Source organism: Hesperophylax consimilis, chromosome 1 (genome assembly GCF_061612785.1).
Source record: "Hesperophylax consimilis isolate HC1 chromosome 1, BYU_Hcon_1.0, whole genome shotgun sequence".
Classification (NCBI taxonomy): domain Eukaryota; kingdom Metazoa; phylum Arthropoda; class Insecta; order Trichoptera; family Limnephilidae; genus Hesperophylax; species Hesperophylax consimilis.
The window spans coordinates 10,684,449-10,706,118 of NC_142836.1; the positions used below are offsets into that span (position 1 = coordinate 10,684,449).

The 21,670-nt window shown below is 33.8% G+C and overlaps 1 protein-coding gene across 1 annotated transcript in view; it reads right to left on the reverse strand.

Annotated features, from left to right (window-relative positions):
- Window positions 1-21,670, reverse strand: part of Shaw (potassium voltage-gated channel shaker cognate w) — a 502,823-nt gene that overhangs the window by 92,817 nt on the left and 388,336 nt on the right. Inside the window, exon 8 of the mRNA XM_089648338.1 lies at window positions 12,573-12,767. Within this exon, the coding sequence (XP_089504464.1) occupies window positions 12,573-12,767 (195 nt within the window). The remainder of the gene's footprint in view (window positions 1-12,572; window positions 12,768-21,670) is intronic.

Sequence of the window (21,670 nt, forward strand, 5' to 3'; positions counted from 1 at the left end):
CCGACTTGCGACTTGTTTATGCTTCTACATATGTGGGTTTTCGCAACGTAACAATGATGATTGATGGTGATCAGAAAATTTTGTGGAAGGGGGGACCCCGAGGAACTAAAGAATTGTGTACTCCCCCTATAAAACCCTATACAATAATCTAAACACTTCCGCAGAGTAGTAAGCTTCTTGGCTTCGAATCCATAGGTTGCAGGTTCCGAACAGCTTGAACAAATAATTTTTAAATATATATTTAATAAATTGGTTTTCTTTTATTATTATTTTCTTTACAGACAGTCTTTATAGATACATATTTAACAGTGTTATGAAGGCTAAATCATTTACCAAAAAAATAGTGACATATTCATGGTTTATTCCACTTGAAATTTAATTCAAATATATAATAGATACATTTATTGCAATTCCACCTCGTTGGATACTCTCAGTGTCGTCCCGGTGAAAAATCAACTTGAACTGACTTTATCGGTGTTTAATCAAATGTTATGAATAGGTGGGTACTTTCTTACCTTCCTCCTCTTCATCTCATACTCTCGTCAGCCTTATAAAATCGGGGATGCAAAAGCACCCTTAACTTCGGGGAAGAAAACTATTTAGCGTTAAGATTTGTAGAAAAAAAGAGTGGTGGATATTTAGCACTATTATGTTTTCTTTCTGTTAACTCCATGGCATTATACGCAGCTCCAGTCATATTTTTGACGAAAATGAGACGCCATTCAGATGAGGCTGTTATCAATATGTAAGGGATTCTATTAAAGGAGACCATTTCACCTCCACACTTCTCCATCACGCCACGTCAACATGGCAGCGCTAATCTTGATAGACTTCTAACCTTGTTTGATCTTGCCTCGGTATACATTGGCATTCATGCAGCCAACTGATGTATCGTGGATGTTAATATGACTGTTTAATAACAATTATTAAACAGTATAATTTCGGATGTGATGTGATGTATGCAACATTCTAAAATTAAAAAAATACGGAATTCTTATATTTTCAGTACCTACCTAGGTATATATAATAAATTAGTGTCGCTATTCTTACAAGAGTTGGTGGTGTGAAGCTCAGCATAGTTGTTGTATTCTAAGTAGTTTATCGTAATACGTGGGACGTGAAAACTACTTTTGATAATTATTATTTCTTTAAAAACTTTTCCATTAAAAATACAATTGAAATTTTTTTATATCCCTTGAATTTTCGCGGGTCTGTGGTAGTTACATAATAAAATAAAGTATTAGATGATATTTTCAAATTTGGAACTTATAACAGCGATAAATTACTATCAGGCGACCATTTTTAATGTATATATGAAATATTCTTATTTTTTCTGTCGCAATAATTTTTTTCATTTTTCACCTTGGTAAGAACGCTGATATCAATAAATATTTTTTCATCTCGCCACATTATTTCCCCCGCATTGTTTATTTAAGAAACAAACAGCTCGTATACATAGAATACAAAGATGATGCATGTTATGGTACGTATTTGCGAACTTAAACGCGAACGAAGAAATTGCAAGCGGCGCGGTCGTTTCGCACCATTTGCGGTCGAATTGTTCCTTTCCCATAAGTTGAGTTCGGCAGTTCGGCTCGCGTGTGTATACTTAGCATAACTTTAATCGAAGTCAATCCAAAAAAATTCTGATGCTATAATTGCTTTAGGAGTTTTATTTTGTCTTAAAACTAAGTAAGGGGGAGAGGAAGAGAAATATAGGATAAAGATAGGGATGCTCCCGATACATTCCATACTCTGGTATAAATTTACGTACGTGTTATTCGATATTTCTGAAGGTTATTGCTAAAAATGTTCATTTTGTCTTATATTGCGCACTTATATGAGGAATAGGGGTTTTTTTCTAATGTGGTTCTACATTGCGGTAAACAAAACATATTGGTTTGTCGTGCTGATCTTAACGTAATATGAACATTTATATTGGTGAGCTCTGGCCAGTCAGTGCGATTATCAAGATTAAAAAATATATATATATATTAAATCAAATAAAACACTTTGTTTCTTAACCACGACTTTATTATGATTACATCTACCGGTTTCGCTACGGTCGAGCTTCATCAGGATGTGAAATATAACTATTACAAAAAATGAACATCGTGTATGAAGTGAGTTAAACTTGTGAAATTTAATGAATTCGGTAAAATTATTTGAAAAACGAAAGTTTACCTTATAAATTGAGTTAATTATTCGATTTTTTCAATATGGGCTTGGTGGAAAGGAGTCCTGGGTATCGGTTCTCGAATCCAGGCCTCTCGCTATCGCCGTTGAAAGTACGTACGTTGGTCGACTTTCTTATTCTCGAGTCTCGTCGAAGGTACATACTTCTTTACGCCAAACGTCAAAAGTCATTCCACTCGATTAACGAGTGGATCGAAACACTCGTTGTTCTAGTGGAATGACTTCGTCGAGAATCGAGGCCCAGATCGGTATGCAGTGTTCTAAGTAGGGGCGGATATATGCCGTGCAAAGGGAATACTGAAAAGATTCTTGAAAAGTATGTTGTGGAAAGGTTTTTATATAAGAAATATAAATTAAAAATATCAATGTCAGCATTTTGTTGGTTTTTTTGTCGATGAATTAATCAATGTGTTAGATAAAGTTTAATTTAAAATCAAAATATTACCCCAAGGTCCCTGATAGATTTTACTGCATTGATATGTGTACCGTTTAATGTATACGCAAAGGAAATTTAAGGAAACTGTTGCGTGTTAATTATAATTTATTGTATTTCTAGATATTTATAACAAGTTTATTCAATACGCACTAGAATAAAAAATGATTGAGATCTTCTTTAAGTTTAATGCAGTCTTTGATTGATTTGACAGTTAATTAAATTTTTTTTATCATCGGCGTGTAAAAAACATTTGTGAAAATCATTAAATTTACAATTTGGGAGGCATGGGTACTGCCGCACCGGGAACTATTTATTGTATAACCAACACCTCTGCCATAGGTCATCCCAAGTGATTCGCTACGTTTGGTGACTTAACAGGGGTACCCGGGTTCATTGGGTCAATTTTATCCGAGTCTTAGTGGCGGATGCATCCGACCATCAATTGCGTGGCAGGCCGGATCGGGAGACCGGTTGAGGGATACATTTTGACCACTCTAACAAGACTCCCTCAGAACATTGCCTTACACCGCAGTGGGAGGGAAGCATTCATACGTCCATCACTCCTGGAGACCCTGACCTCCAAATTCCTACCCACTCCTAGCACCCTTTTTTTCCAGAACTTACCATCCTTCTAATTCTAAAATGACCCTCCACACAGCATCCCCAAAGATGACATAGGTGATGTGAGGAATCATTTTCTTTAGGGCCTCCTGTGTGGAGGTAATGTATATATATATATTGTATTTTATGATAATGGCCCTAAAAGAGAACGTTGAGGTACGCCGGAGGACACGGGATAGAAACTGCACTAAGTTCTCTCAACTGATACACATTTAAGTCTACTTCGAATGTATGAAGTGAGCTACCGGAGAAAGTGAATGCGATTGATTCGTGAGAGATAATTTAGTAATCGGTAAGCAGTAGTTTAGCTTAGTAGTAAGCTACGGACTTGGCTTTGTGATTTTGCTCGGCAAACCACTTAGCAAGGTACTGAGCATGGCAGTTGAAGCACTTTCAAGCGCAATCACTTTATTATTGTCTAATTACATTAAATATCAATTGAATGTGCGTAATTATAGTGTAATCTCTCGAAGTAACTTACTACAGACGTGTCAAATTAATTCGTCGTCAATCAAGTCGTCAAACTGACGTTTGAATTTGACGTTCAATCAATAGATTCGAAGAATTATTCAAAGTGAATTGTTTAAAATTTCTCCGTAAAATTAGGTGTAACCGTGGTAAAATGGTATAATAGGTATAGATAGTATATTATAAAGCTATGATTAATAAAACGTACGAATTTCAGTTGTTGTAATGGTAAGTAATGAGAAATATTCCTAGGTAATGCGTACTATTTTTTAAGTGCAATGAACTTTTAATTTACAAATTTAAACTTTTTATCATGCCAAACAAGCGGTAACATGGGTATTAACATTATTTTAACAATAATCAATTCATCAATTATTGAAGATAATATTATCGATTCTCAATCGAAATTTTGATGAATTTTGAAAAAAATACGGGCGCATCTGGGACATGAATACAGGACCTTCGTCTTTCCGGGACAGTGCTCTTTCAAAATGCTTATTTGATTACATGTTTGTCAGATGCTAATATGAATGAATAGAGTGAATCTACGTTACTGAGACAACGCGAGTAGTTTTGCTACCCACAATCTACATACAAATAAAACAAATATATTTCTGCTTTATTTTTATTTTTATTTTGACTAGAAGTATTTCACATAACTGCTACGTGAATCTAAAGACTGGTGAGGGAAAATCTGTTAAAAAGACATATAATGTTTAAATAGTGGAAAAATGTGGTTTTATTCGAAATACGAATAGAATTTTGCTACGAATGAAATATATACCTAAGTGAAAAATACTTTCTCTACAAAGTAGGTAGATATTCTAAAATATTATGTGACAACATGCAAGCTTAAATGTATTGTTTCTATCACCGCGATCACAATATATTCATAGTGTTGACTTGCTTAGAACAATTTCAATGTTTTTTTTAGCATTTATCATACTAAACAAAAATGTGTTTTGAAGTATTTTCTCACCATCAAAACAAACAAAGAGATTTCTTTGTTACTTTTGGCAAAATGAATTTTATGAAACATAAAGCCCAGATGTTTATCTCCGGCTTTCAAAGTAAATCCATAAAATCAAAGTATCGGAAATGTCTTACGTCATTAAAAAATACATTTTCATAAAAATTCATAGCGGCCATATACGGATTTGTATGACTCGTTACTATTTCTCCAGTGTGTGAGGTACGTTCACTGGAAGTCGTAAATATATACCTAATGAAGTTGGATATTATGAAACTACCTTGGAACTTTAAGAGGAAGCTACAAGCCAAAGATGTGTATATTGTAGGTAATAGGCATTAAAAACGCTTGACAAACAGAGTCTTGAAACGTTCGATTTCAAGCACAAAACTGATTTTTATTTATTTTGTAAAAAAATTTATACTAAAGCAAAAAAGTTAATCAAGTGAAAATGTCACAGATAATCTTAGCTATAATACTGTGTTTATTAAAAAAAAATCCTTATTCTTAATTCCATTACTATTGAAAAAAGATTTTTTTAGTAGTTTACATTTAAATTTTTTATTGAGTAATTTCTTATTTTATTTATATGCTACTCAAACTAAACGATAGGAAAACTTTCAATTTATCTAACTCATATTTTTTGGTATTCATAATTTACACCAATTCGTTATAAAGATTAATCAAAATAGTGATTTAGCATTAAGCTTCGCCTTAAGTAAAAACGATCTCCGTTAAAGTTTATTGTCACACTCAAGAAGGACTATGTGGTAACCTACCTAGTAAATAACTACTGAATAAGTTACATTAAGAAAGGGATAGGGAAAAAATAAGGCTTTTTAACGTCCTAAGGTACTTCGCCACATTTTTATTGGCGAGCATCTTTTTTCATTCTCTTTGGTCTAGGTTTTTAAATAGGCTTTCCTCAAATGCATTCAGTTTTGTCGATTAGTGGTAGTTCTTTGCTTTTATTACCCTTTCTCTTCATCCAAGGCAGTCTTTTGTAGTTTATTTTGTTTTTTGTTTTATCTTTTTCATCTCTTGGTCATACTAGATGCCCAACAAGATCCCATTTGAGCAACACTATTGTCAGTTTTGTCTTATTTCTAATCCGGTAGTCTGTTATTCTATACTAGAAGGAAAACCTTATAATGTGTGATCTCTTGGTGGCTGAAAATATCATGCATATTGTCGCGTAAATTAAATTTAATTAACTCTTTCTTTTTTACTCTGGACAGTTATAAGTTTTGAAAAAAATATTTTTAAATAAACTTTTTCAATTTTTTTTTCTATTTATCTAGTTAGCTATTCAATAAATTATTTAAAATCAAGTAATTAGATAAAACATAATGCGTCTATTGTTTTGATTAATTAAACACTATTCTTGGAGTGTTTTTATTATTCGTGTTAATCTTAGCTTATTTCTGTTGTATTTTATCATAGTACTGTAGTGTTTTGTCCGGTCGGTGTTTGAGTTGACATCGCGTTTGGGCCCCACCCAGTGTAGTATGTTCAATTTCTCGGCTGGCTAAGTCCTCCATCACAACACAAGCAACATTTTCCGCGTACTGTGGTTGTAGTAGGACATTTTAAAAATGAATGAATTGTTAGGTTATTCGTAATCCGGGAATGTTTGTTTTTCTTTGAAAATAAATAAATATATATTTTACTAAAAATGAAGTCGTATAACACTACTTGCTACAACACGGCGCAAGCTAGTGTAGCAAGTAGGGGAATATATAAAAAAAATAACAAATGTTATAAACTTGTAAACTAGTTTTCTGTTTTGCAAGACACCTAGTGGGCCATTTTGTTCACCAAGTCCTTAGTGAGGGTCCGTGTTTTTGCCCACAAAGTGAGGACTGACAGTAGGCATATATATAACACACTTGTTGGGAGGTTTTGAGGTATGATCTTTTTGAGTATGTGACTAAGTTTGCTAAATGCGGCCAAATCTAATCTCCTTCGTCTCTTGTCTTATTTTATTTTCCTAGTTTCAGAACTTGGTCTAAGAAATCATATGTTGCGGTACATTTTCTACAGATGTTCCCTGGAGGATGGTGTGTGGATTTTGGTAACACGGGACCATGATTTTCTAGAAATTCGTCTTTCGCATACAACTTGAATAAAATTATACATAACATTCTTGTTTTATACAAGTGTGTACACGAGTGTAACTGATAAACTAAAAATTGCCACTCGATGTTTGATCTATCGAGAATAAAAACAGATAAATTGAACACCCGTGAAACTTGATAAAATAAAATGATTTATTTTATGAACCACCAAACTAGACGTATTCCGTATTATGGTATGGTAATCATTGATTATTATATGACCCACCAAACTAGACACATTCCCGTATTATGATATGGTAATCATTGATTATTATGCATTAGCATTTTGGGCTTGTAATATATTATTTTTAAAGCATTGATTTATCTTTATGAACATTAAATGAAATAAGGAATAAATGTAAATTTTAAAGTTTTCTGAAATTATATAATGTGAATCAAATTTCCATTTCATCATTTCACTTATAAAAATCTGATTTTTAAGACTTGGAGTGGAAAATAATTTTCCGTAATACGAAGAACGTCTCCACAATAATTACAGCTCGTGACGCCTTGTAATTGAAAAATAATACGGGTGCCCAGTGACGTAAGCGGGGCCGTTCTTATTTTAAATTTCCCACTCGTTGGGCATTTCAAGTTGACCGGACGCAGCCAATCGGCAGGCGGTATTTTAATGGTATGGTCGGTGGTAAAAAGGGATATTTATATCCTTATATTTATACTGCCACCTTATACAAGAACTCCGGCTGTAATTTTCCGAGCCAATAGACTGACCAAACACCAATTAGGGGAGACCTGGAGCAGTTGTACAAATTTCTACGTCTTATATGATAAAAATACTCACACTCAACGGCAGATAATTTAGTTATCTACTAAATTCTTATTTTTCTAAATCTTAAAAAAATGGGCTATAAACACGTAAACAGATAGGAGGAAATGCTACAACTGACCCCGATCCGGGGTCAGTTGTTCCAGTAGCAGAATGTTAATAAAAATAAAGAATTTAGGCATAAGGTTTTCCATCTTAATAATATTAAAATGGTTATTGTTATTGTATCAGCATTTAAGAGTCAACATACTTTCACACCCAATCCCACCACTTTCGTTTCTTGCATTCAATCATCAATGTATAGATTGGATAATCGCGGTGACATTACGCAGCCTTACTTAACAACTTTTGCGATGAAAAATATTTTTGAGAAGTTGAAAGTGACCAGGTTGGCTTTATCCCAGGCACAAACCTTCTTGAGGTGGTGGTCAAGTTTTTATTCATCAAGAGTGGAAGAGGGCTTGTCAAAAAGATAACCCTGCTGAACGGTACTATCGTCAGCGTAGCAATGAATTGGTGCATATTCAGCGAGATCGTTAATATGAAACAAAAAAAAAAGTGGGTGTGTCAAGCCTACGCAAGACAGAAGTGAAACTTCAAGTATTCCTCTCTCTCTATTTTCATTTCATCATCTCTATTTTCTCTCTTAGGTTAGTTTGAAAATTAGAGGTTAAATAATTCAACGACGAAGCATGGATTTGCTTTTTCTAATATTTTCTTATAGATGAATGACGTTCGATTAATGTATAGTTCCAAAAATTTTCAATTTATTCACAAGTATACAATATTACATAAATAACAATATTACAATTAAAAATTACAAAGAAATTACAATGACAATTTACCAATCATGTGCCATTTTCATTGTCAATTTCATGAATATCATTTCCTAATGTCGTGATAATTGGGTTATGGTAACTAAAGTGCGAGATATATACATGAGCACTTAAATCCTTAATGAATCGTGCAAAAACTGCATCGATTGTTGTCCCGTGTCGGGAGAGAACGTTCGTGAGCGGCTCCCCCACCTCAACAAGCGCATATGGTGAGAGAGGGACAGTGAACGGTGAGCGGTGGTGGGGGTACCCGCATTTTCGTGTCGATCCTGACTCGGTTTTACTCCGTCCCAGAAAATTCATTACGCGCCTAAAGAAGTTTCACTTCAAAAAAAATTGTTGGCGACAGCACAGTTCCTTGTGGCACCCCCGCATTGATTTGGTGCGGAGGAAGAAGAGTGGTCAACTACAGTTTGAATTGTTCTTTCTTTGAGAAAGTCCGCAATCCAACTATGCAGGTTGAATCAATTCGGACGATGGTAACTTTCCGACAAACGACCGGTGTCAACCCTATCAGAGGTTTTGGAGATATTCAACCCGACGATTTGAGTTCTTACAAAATGTTCCAAGTACCGCCCCTATATATGATGTATATCCTCGAGCAGATCGCATCACGATCGGATTCGACAAAATCCATATTGCCGATCGCTTAGGGTGTTGTTTTTCACCAGGTAAGAGCAACTCGTTATTAAACACCGGTTCTAATACATTTGAGAGTATGAATGTGATGGCTGTGGGGGAGTAATAAGAAGGATCGGAGCAGTCTCCTTTCTTTGGGATTGGGTGGACGATCGCTCTTTTCCGAAGATCTGGCACCTTTCCACTTTTGAGTGAGAGTTTAAATGTTTTTGAGAGCACCGGGGTTTATTCCCAAGTAAGTTCCCGGAACATCGATAAATTTCAGTAATATTGCGATAAAAAGCGGCAATATTGAAATTATTTGCTCACAACATAAATCAAAAGACAGTACAGCCGCAACTAAAATCACGTATTACCAAAATTGACGTTTTCGTAAAAATTAATAAGTAGGAACTCATTTAAAATTTACGTAAGAGCGATGGTTTAACCCCGCTGGCGAGTATACCTCAAACTGCAGCAACGTAATAAGCCTGTGAGCTACGTAGGTAAAAGGATAATACCGTGTGAGCTCCAATGTCCTACGATGTTTTGACCTGAATTAAAAATCATATCAAATTTTGTTTTAAAAAAAATATTCGTTATTTCTTTAGCCGGTTAACATTTATAAAAAATAATGAAATTCCTTAACGAAGAATAAAGAAACTCTTCATACAAAATGCCAACCCAGTACTACCCACGGTAGACGCGCAGAGCACAGATGACGTCACGCACCCATCTACCTCTAACCGCTCGGATTAAGGTCGTTTTGGCAGGCTTAAAAATGCAAACTTTATGAACTTATAATAACTTTAGTATTTAAGTTTGAATGTAATTATAATATAATAAACATTGATAATATTTTAAGAAAATTGACGCAAATTCCTTATTGTCCCGGTCTCCCCTACTTAAAGGATTCCGGCGTAGTGTGAAAAACCCGGAGATTACGCAATTTGCATTGGGTCAATTTTGGGATCAGATTTACTCATAATTTAAATATTTTCGATCTCCGTTTTTTCAAATAAATAAAAAAGAAGGATTTCAAATTTATTGATTTTTCACTATAATTATTGTAACATAAATTTTAGCTAAGCTTGTCACACTGGGAAAAGTTTCCGTTTTGTTACCAAATGTAACAAAAAAAAAAAAACTTATTTATGTTTTTTTATTATGAACCAGCATCCAGCGGAACCGGTTAACAGTCGAGAAACACGCAAAACGCGCGTCCAACATTTGTGCACAGTTGAAGTTTGTTACGCGAGGACAAGTTCAAGGAGTTGAACAGTTCGGCAGTAGAATGGTTTCTCTTCAAGACGCAGGTTCACTCCTTCATCTCTTCAAAAATACCCCATAAGATGAGATTGAAATTATTACCTCATGAGTGAAATCATTTATTAAAAAAGGTTTTTTGTCGGAATTTTCTGGTAAAAAGTTTTCAACTCAAAAACATGCCGGATTTGAAAGGCTTTAATAGCCAAAAACAAGGCCCTTTCCTCTTTATTTTATGTTTTCACTGATTTGATATGAATAAAATCAAAGAAAAGACATTGAAATCTTTTGAAACTGAAAATAATTTGTTTTTTTTTCTTAAATTACATCAAAGTAAAAGAGGAAATAAGTTTACTATATTCAATAATTTTAATCACGGAAGACATCAAATAGTAAAACTTGAATCATTTAAAAAATGGTTATTTTCAAATTGGTTCAAGTAGAACAACAACGAACACCGAAAAACAATTATTATTTTAAAAATGAAAAGTAATAATATAATTTCCTCATTCAACTTTCTCTCGAAGACTTTACATAATAAATTGAGTGCTCATCCAAGTCATCAATTATGCAAATTAAACCAGCCGCAAAATGTGGACACTTTAAACATAACCGGTGTTCTTAGTCCTCGTCTACAACAATGTTCGCAAGTTTTTAACTTATACGCAGGGGAAACTTTGAACACACTCGTAAACTTCTGAAGATTGACAACCACATTAATTATTGTAAGATAGTATTTAGTTAAAACTTCGACGCGAAATAATTCTACGGTGCCTCCCCCGTTACTTCTTGGCGACTTAACAATTTCGGCTCGTACAATTTGGAGCAACTTGTACAGGGAATAATTCAAACAGAAATGGCGTTCCATAAGCTTTCCTGAATAATCGTTTTAACTTTGAAGTTTTAGTCGAATGTTCTAAATTTGGTCACTTTGAAGATATTTTATTAGTCATTCATGCTAATTGCGTTTTCTTTGAATAACTTATTGTTTTTTTCTAAAAAGCTTTTAAATTAAAAGTCTTAAAATATATTCTTCCGTACAACCATACCGACTTTTGAGCAATAAAATTCAGCAATTACGCCTTTAAAAGACGTCGTTTTGAAAAAGAGAAAAAATAATCTCTACAGATTTGAAAGAAAACGGTTGTTGCTAATTGAAAGACCCATGGACTTCAGAAAAGCTAAATAAATTGTTTTTTTCCTGTTGAATAATGATCATCAATATGTTCGAACAATTTTATCTGTTTATTTCTTACAAATTCAATTGATGTATAGCCATCCATTATTGTAGATTGAAAATATAGTATTGAATTAAATAATTTGTTTAAAATGACATGATATTTAACTCCTTCAACATTTCTCTAATTTTCCAATATCTATTTTTCTTCAGTATAATTATAGTTAGTAGCTCTATTTTATATTATTTTCATTTGTTAAAAATAAACTGCTGCTGCAATAATTGATGTGTGTTACAATGATTACGCCGTTTAAATTTTTACTGGAGACCTTGTTTATTCTTCAAAACAGTGAGATACTCATGGTAATTTTTGAAAATTTCTTTTGATTGATTATATACGTAAATAATATTTATAAATATGGATTATTTTCAAAATTTTGAAATTTTTTATTTATGTTTCTGTATTTACCTATCCGTGTCTTAGTTGATACCTTTAATTCTATTTTGTTTTCATTATTTGTAGTTTGAAAAAATATTTATTTTGCATTACTTAACACTCCTCTCCTAAACCCAAGCACCATACTTGAAACAATATAATATTGAGTAAAATCGTACGCTTATTTAAAACTGTTATTCATGTAAAAAATGTTGTAAAAATACTGCTTTAAAAATAAATTATATATTTTATCACCATTTAAATAACCCTTATTGGGTTATATTTAGTATTAATATCTTCCCAAATGTTGAGAATGTTTAAAAAATAAGTACTCTACTTTAAATCAATAATTTAAACATAAAAAAGGTTTATAGGTAAGATTTGGGATTTTCATTGCCAACATTATTTGTGATTTATATGGTAATTTATTTTTGGGTATTATGCCGTGTTGCGCTTCCCACTTATTTGGCTAAAGATTAATAGTGGTATAAGCGGATAGGGACTCAATACCCCAAAAAAATCACGATAAATCGTTTTATGGTTTCTACAAGAAGATAATTTAAAATGCGCATTTTTGGTACAAAAATTTCAAAGTTACTTATATGCGTCATAATTATCAACATCTTATATAATAAACATCTTACCTTGGCAGAGTTAGAGCTGTAGGGCTCATCAAATAGGCTCCACATCTGCGGCTTCATGTTCTGCCACCAGGACACTGTACCCTTGAAGTAGTCCTCCTCGAAGCCAAACTTCCTGGCCACCTCCTCGTCAGACGGCTTCTCCGTGTCCAGGTCCAGGCGGTCCAGTACCGCCAGTGTCTCCTGCGTGTCGCGATGCTGAAAGACGAAGAAAATAAATTTATTCAATCATTTGTCTCACCTCACTTTCTTCCCCATGCCATATTTTCTTCGGGAATCATAGTGTGAGATTAAAATAGTGTAGTTGACTCTGCCAGTAAAGAGCGAGATAGAGAGGTGACACATTTATAAACACGAATGTAGCTAGTTAAGACATATCCGTAATCTTGTACTCGGTTTAATAAACGCAATAATCCAACTCAGAGTGTTATAAAAATTCTACTTTATCATATCACACATCCTGCATAAATAACCATAACAGTAGCACATAGCCTTGACGAGGCGCCTCTAGACGTCCCTGTTCTACGCCACCTCGGCGGTCTCGATTGGAGACATATTATGATGCTATATATAACTTTCCTGTATATACTTTCCTCAAAGATAAAAAAATCATGTTAGTCATCTCTCCGTATGTAATGCATAGGTATTATCAACTGCATGTAACCTAGATATAAGCGATTATCTACATATATGACTTACTACATTTCATAAACAGAATTTTAGATAAAGTAGCTCTCAGCGTTTGTTGACCATTGTATTTTGGATTTATAAAATGCTGTTTGTGAATGAATAACGTACCTTTTCCAAAATGAAAAATATATACAAAAAATCACAAAGCCTAAAACAAGGATGGAAAATAAGAGAAAGGTAATACACACATGTGTGTATGTGTTTTAGCAGGACGTGGTTAATTTCATTATATTCTAAATAAACAAAATTTTAATTGAAGTAATGAAAAGAATATATCTAATTTAATAGATCATACATCATTTGATAAATTCTATTAATGTTCACGATGTGTTTAACTTTTTTGTTTCATAAAATTAAGGATATGCCACTTTTGTTTAACCATGGAATGGTGGTTGAATAAGTCTTGAGAGTTAGTCAAATTTAATTTGCACAGAGGCGTCGTAAGGAAAAAGCTATGGAAGGTGTTGTCCAAGTATGGAGTGAATACGAATCTGACTCAGGCAATTGCGTCTCTGTATGAGGGAAGCGTTGCATGTGTTAGGGTAAACGGTGGTTTTACGGGGTGGTTTGATATCACAAAAGGTGTTAAACAAGGCTGCGTAATGTCACCGTGGTTATTCAATCTATACATGGATAATTGTATGCAAGAATTGAAAGAGGTGGGATTGGGCGCGAATTTGAATAATTTGAAAGTATGTTGCCTGTTGTATGCTGATGATGCGGTGCTGATTGCTAATAGTATAGATGATCTACAGTCTCTCGTGTCTAGGATGAACGAAGTATGCATGAAGAATGAGTTAATGATGGATGTAAGTAAGTCTAAAGTAATGGTGTTTGAAAGAGAGAGTACGAAAACAGTGTGCAATATAATTGTGAATGGGGAATACTTGGAGCAGGTGGATGAGTTTGTGTATTTAGGAAGTATGTTTACGAGAGATGGGAAGGCTGACAGAGATATTGAAAGAAGGGTAAATGCAGGTAATTCCGTTAATGGAGGACTAAACGCCGTAGGCGCTAACAAAAAATTGTCCAAAGAAGCGAAGTTAGCAGTCCACAACGGAGTGCTGGTACCTACCTTGATGTATGGAAGTGAGGCATGGAACTGGCAAAGAAAGGATGAAAGTAGATTAAATGCTGTTGAAATGAGATCCCTGAGGCGTATGTGTGGTAAAACCATGTTTGATCGTGTGAGGAATGTGGAGATCCGCAAAGAGTGCAAGGCTGATGTAAGCGTAATGAGTAAGATTAAGAAAGGGACGCTTAGATGGTTTGGGCATGTAGAGCGAATGAGCGAAGATAGGAGTGTAAGGAGGATGTATGATGCAAATGTGAATGGTAGCAGAAGTCGGGGACGCCCGAGGAAGACATGGCACGATCAAGTGAATCAGATACTCGAGTCGGGCCATGTCAAGAGTCAGAATAATAGAAGAGTATGTATGAGACGATGTATGAATGTGAATGAGGCAAGGAGTGTGTGCAAAGACCGAGTTGTTTGGCGGTCCGTCCTCTCTGCCTACCCCTGCGGGGAAACGGCGTGATGGTTAGTTAGTTAGTTAGTTAGCTCTAAGACGTCATATAACATTTGGAATCGGGCCGCTGACAATAACACTCCTTATCTAGATAGCGATAAGGTTTGAATTCCCGCTTAACAACAGACGCCCATTTTGATTCATACAAGAAAAAAAGTATCGCCAAAAGTGTGTTTTATTTTATTTTGCGATGTTCAGGCACAAATATTTAAATGTTTTCCCATAATTTTCTAAAGAATTTTTTTTGTCATGTTATACAATAAAACCATAACCAAAAAACGGTTCGCAAGAAGGAGATTTAAAGCAGTTTTAAAACTTTATTTTTTTCTGGGTTTATAAAAAGATTTTATGAAAAAAATGCTCCATCATTTCAAAGGCCAAGATGTGTTCTACTCGCAGCATTTAATTAAAGCATCTCAAATATTTCTTAGCGATCAAATTTTCAAACCAAAAACACGTGATTTTCCATTACTTCGCCTTAATTATTACTTTAAAAATAGCACTTTACGTTTGCCTCGTTTTATTGAAATGGTACACTGAAAAAAAATTTTCTAACGTAAGAAAAAATTGCCCGTCATTATTGAAGAATTAATGATCAAATAATATTTTTCAACAAAACACGAATAGATTTGACGGAATATTTGATTATGACGTTCCAAATATATTTATAAAAATGCATGTTTCTTTGTTTGTGACCCATAGACTCCAAAAATCCCTTGAGGTGATTTTCTCACGAAAACGGCGCTATATAAATAATCCAATCATTCTTATTAATCATTAAGAATAAAGAAATATTGAAAATTTAAAAAGTCATTAACAGCAAAAATGTGAATTTCATGATATTACATGGAGTGAATGGCGGAAAAGACAAAAATTAAGTTAACTATTACCTAGTTGACAGGTACACTAGAATTAACAACCTCAGCTACTTGTTAATAATAATTCACCCTTATTAATCAGCATTGCTCTATAATGCCATTATTTACCCCTCTATACGAAGTGTTGTTGGAGTATGTAGATAGGGTAATTATCAGTACCAAAGGTTAAAGCCTTCATTAAATACAGCGTGAAATTTACAAGGGAAATATTAATCCTAGAAAATGACTTAAGGTACTTAGGCAACTACCTACGATCGTTAAGTACGAAATGACTTTGTATTTTTTTTTATTATTATTATTAGTAAGCACATACTTGACTTACGTGGAAGATTATAAATTATAATGAACATGTCTTAATGCATGAAAGATATTATCCTGACGTGTAAATGGGTGTGTTATTTTATTTCGTCTTTTAACCAGTAAGCTTCCATCAAGTAACTTATACAGTTAATGCGACAATAAATAGTGTAAATAGTATACCCATACTATGTTATTATTTCAGATAACTCACTAAATCTCTATCAGAAGTACCACACCAAAGTATTACAAACTGGAATCAGTCTACCACAAATTGTTACAGTCGAGATCACCACATAAATCAAACAGACTAGTATCTTTACGACCTGTATTATGACTGAATACGAGTATGTATTTAGTTTAATAGTGCAAGATAAGTGCTTTAATGCAGAAGTTAATAAAGAAAAATAAAAAAAATATTAATCACCACCTTAAGCCAAACGACCCCTTATTCCCTTTATCAACGATTAGAATATGTTTGTTTTTTTATAGCATTTGAATGATTTTCGTTAATCGTTGATTCTTGTGTCGTTTCAGCGTTTGATCAAATTATGATAAAAAATTCTAGCATAACAGCATAAACACAGAAACGGGAGAAGAATCACTGATTTACAGGATTACATTTTTAACCACTCGAGCGATATGTTTTCGGTTTTCGATTTAGTTATTCGATTTAATTAAAATATTAATATGGAAACATTTGAAGTGTTTTCTACGTTATGTAAAGCCTATGAATCCACCTAGATTTTATCGTTTATCTGATATTTTTTTAGGTTTTACGAACAAGCACTTTATGGCAAGTGATCGTTCAAGACATTTTGGCAAATTTGCCATTGCCGTTAATTCCTTGCTTGCTCCAACAATGCTTGCTTTTTGTGGAAATAATGGATAAATAAAGAATTCCACCCGTAACGAAATTCTTATATGTACGAGTAAAACACGCCATGACATTTGATACCAGTATAAAGTGTAAAGAAAGACAGCGGAGTTCCTAACAAGCACAGTTGGAAGTGGGTCGAAGCGGAGTAAAGTGAGTTTTAGGAAAAATGACCTCTATAAATCCATTTTACATGACGGATTGTTCCGTACCTACGTGCAAGATGCAAGATTAATGGACCGAGGTCTGGTCGTTACAGCCCTAGTCGGGTGCAGGGGTCGTCACAGCACAGGAGGAGGGGTCGCGAACCTTTTGGGTTACCCTATAATGACTTGCTATAAAGTTTTTATGATGAATTATTATGAAAATATTACAATTGTTACGAAAATAAATTACGTTTTAAAAACAAAATCTCTGTTAACATCTTTCAAATAAAGATTTAGCAATACCGGATATGATGTTCACTTAAATGTACAGTAAAACATAAACTTATATCATTTATCCCTAAAAATTTGAACAGAATTTAAATATCTTAATATTGTGAGTAATTGAAGAAATACCATAACACCCTGATAGTTTTTTAAGCTAGCAATTATATTCCAGAAAATGTATTAGGTATATCTTAACATTTCCCTAAAACTTAATTGAATTCATATGCTCATTAAAGGAAAACTGTTATTTTTAAAGATAAAATATTATTTATGAAACAAGGTTTTTTATGCATAGCACAAAGGATAACGAATTATTATAAGCAATAATTATTCGCCTGAAATACCCACACAAATTGAAAAAAAAGTGGGTGTGTCAAGCCTACGCAAGACAGAAGTGAAACTTCTAGTATTCCTCTCTCTCTATTTTCAAATTTAATTTATTCCTCTCTCTCTATTTTCAAATTAACCGTATGAACCACAATCAATTACGTATTTCACTCGTATTACACTCACGACGCAGTATACTAACCAAGCAGCTGATGCTTGGCGTGGCGCAGTTCGCTGGTGTCTGAGAGAGAGGAAAGAAGAGAAGAGAGAGAACGTTCGTGAGCGGCTCCCCCACCTCAACAAGCGCATATGGTGAGAGAGGGACAGTGAACGGTGAGCGGTGGTGGGGGTACCCGCATTTTCGTGTCGATTCTGACTCGGTTTTACTCCGTCCCCGAAAATCCATTACGCGCCTAAAGAAGTTTCACTTCAATATCTCCCGAGTAAAAATTAATGCTGCCAATTTGTTTCAAAGTGTAAATTTCGTATGTTCGTTTAGTTACTCTCGCTTTGGAGGCTTTTACATCTATACATTGTTATAGGCAAGTTCTTTAGGAGTACCATAGTAAGTGGACAGTAAACTCTGTATGAATGCAAAAGCAGGTACGACACAAGTTATCATAATATATGAAGTTCTATGGACAGTAGGAGTTCAATAATTGTACATACTAAAAAGTGTACAAAATAAGTACTTATGATACTGTAGAGGTTCGCCACTACTCAAGTCAGCCAGTGTCAAGTACTACTTAGTACCCAGTGCCAAGCGTTAAGGTACCTAGGCCGTCATAGAACATACTGGAAACTTCAGTCGTTGTTCAGCGTTACGGGTGGCAATGTTTGTAGCCATAGCAAAAGAATGTTACGGAAACGTTCTTAGGTGCAACTTGAATTGTATTAGCACTTTATATAAGCAACAGCGAGAAGGTACTCAGTCAGTCTACAACGAGCTACGTTTTACGCGCTCGATTGGGTTTTTTACTGAACATAGATAAATTAAAATAACGATAAAACATGCACATGAAAAAAAAAAATAAAACTGTTCCAAATATTTTAAACAACTAAATTTTAGATTGTACATGAGTGGTCGCGGTAGACATCGGTTAAATCATACGTATTACGAAGTCTGTCTAAAATATTTATTCGTTTCATGACAAGAAAGCACGTTAGAGTATGCACCGCATGATAATATAAATTTTTAGATTGGATAGTGAATAGGTTTTCATGTCTAGCAACCTGTAACTTAATAAGGCTTGCTTACGAGCGGCGCACGGCGGGTTGGTAAACTCTGCAGTAGAGGTTGGCATACCCCTGACCTTTAACACGAGTTGAATAATGCACAAGGGTTGTGAGTTTTCACGTTTGACTGTAGCGCCTTTGTCTACCACTCTTTGGGGTGGCTTTAATGCTTGATTCGGGTAGATTGCTGCTGAGTATTAATGAATTTCTAATATTTATAAGCGAGTACTTGACAAACGCGTAACCCTATGTGATAATGGGAACATTTTGATAGGAACATGACAGGAGGGTGCTACAGTTTCATTGCGAACAACAAGGCGCAAAAAACCAAAACTGGTCACACATAAGAATATATTATTTTAAACCAGCTCAGATCCGTGGATAATCACGTGATGTTATAACTGTAGGATTTGTAAAGCTGAAAGTATTATTTCCAGTATCACGATTTATCTTTTAAAACGACAGAAATTAGCCTTTCGAATGAACACCGTTAGTAATCTTGAAAAATTACAAAAGCTGTCAAAAATTTTTAACAAAAATATAAAATTATTAATTAATAGGATAATTTTTCTACCTATTTTATCGCTTGTTTAAGATTGTTCGCAATCAGTTCCAATTTTGAAAATCAAAACAAATCCCACTTTAAGAGACACACCGTCGAAATAACAATTTTATGCACGGTCAGAATAACAAATCATGATAAAATTTCTCTCAAGAAATAACAAAATAAATAATTGATTGTTTATTAAACAATTTTTTTGTAAAATTTTTGAAAAGACGAAATTTTTCATTTACAATTTACAAGTTTTACTGTTGAAAGCTGAGATAACTCATCATGCAAATAATAATAATTTTACACTTGAAATAGAAATTTCTTAGTTGCGTCTAGATTTAGTACTGACAAGTACGTTTGAGCAGAAGGCCACTCTTGTATTATAAGTGTCTCTTAAACAAATAAAAATCTCAAAAGTACATTAATTGTTGTATTTGTATAAAAAAAGTCAACGCACAGTTAAAAAAGGGTCGTAATGTGATTTTTATTTCAATGTTCGTATAAAATATTCCAATAAAAGTATGACAACGGGTGGTTTTCTTTGTGTGTGAATAATTTAACCCTAAAATTATACCATCCCTCTTTTGACTCGCGGAGTGGGTCAAATGTGACAAAGGTTGAATGAGTAAGGCTTTGCTCACTTCCGATGGATGTTCAAAAATTAAATTACATTTCCAGCGTTTTGAGCAGGTGCCATCAAACATTCTTTTTATAGCTATTCGCGACTAGAGCCACGGGGATATTGAATTTCAAAGCAGCACTACGTTTCCGCGGCAGCTATATAGCTTCTGCCACTAGCTCTGCCTGTGTTCACTGTTCTCTGGCTTTGTAACAATATTTAGCTATCGCATCAATTTTTCAAGCCTCTGAAATCCTAACCGGATCGAGGGTGATTGATTTATATCGAACATAATGGAATATTATTAATTTTTTCCTTAAGAAATTTGGTGGTTTGAACGCAGAAAATATGAAACTCTGACAAAAAAACTTAATAGTTGCTTTTACAATGTAAGTAGTCCAATGGAATTTTAGCAGCCTCAAATGTCTCAAAATCCTTGGTTAAACTCTAACAAGAGCCGTTACTTAAATATAATCACGATCATCACGATAATCACGATAAGAAATATATTTTAAAAGTACAACAATAAGCAGGGATTATTTGAATTTCTGACATTAAAAAAATAATGACGAAATTATAAAATTGTCAGATCTAATCTTCAAATGGCTTTAATAACTTGACTTTTTAACCCCCTTCTAGAGGAGTAAACAAATAAGTCACCTTGCATGTTGTTCTATCCCAGATCTGAGTACGTTACAAGCGACATCACATGCAATAACCACCCGTGAAAAGTGGTCTACACGATCCTACCATTTGTTGTAGTGAAAAACATTTCTAGTAGTCAAATTTTTTATTTTTTATTTTTTTTATTATTTTAATATAGATCATAGTTACATTAATACATACATTTTTTTGAAAAATATAATATTTAGGTACATAATTGGTCATGTATACCTTATCAGAAAAGAGGAGCTCTTGTGCCTGATAAGGGAGCCACGATTCTTACTTCAGTGATTCAATGTTATGTGTAAAATATAAATATAATATATCCATATATTTTTTTAATATAAGTTTTTTTTGAAAAAAAGTTTGATTTTATTGATTTGTTCTTGTTGGTTCGTAATACAGCGCAATTCGGAAGGGAGATTATTGTAGTTTTTTATGGCTTGGTAAATATAATGGTTTTGCATTTGAGTTGTTTTAAAGATTGGCGTAATAAATTGATTTCCATTTCTCATCAGTTTGTAAAATTCTTGATATTCTGTGTTATTTTTTTCTTTACACATTTTTATAATTGAAGTTTGCTTAAATATATCATCAATATTTGGTACTGGAAACATTTTAAAAAGCATCTTTATTTTTTTTTTGGTTAGTGGCATGAAAATTCAGTGAAAAAATAATCTTTTTGTTACTGGTGCGAAATTTTACTTTATATATGTAATTGCTGCACTTTGGGCACTGTCGTATTTCCTTATGACGGATTTGCGAAAATGTTGTTCCGCAATTCCTTAATAAATGCTCGCTCACCTAAAATATGCGAAAAGTTAACAGTGAACATTTATCGAAAAATTTTAAGGTATATATAAACACGGAGCAGGGGCGTCCGTTGTAAATGAGGCAATTTAAGATGCCTAATTTAATGGTTTCTACTTCTTAATTACCTTCGAAAGTAATTTTCTGAAAACTAATTTAGAACAGATCCTCAAAAGATGATTGCAGGTTTC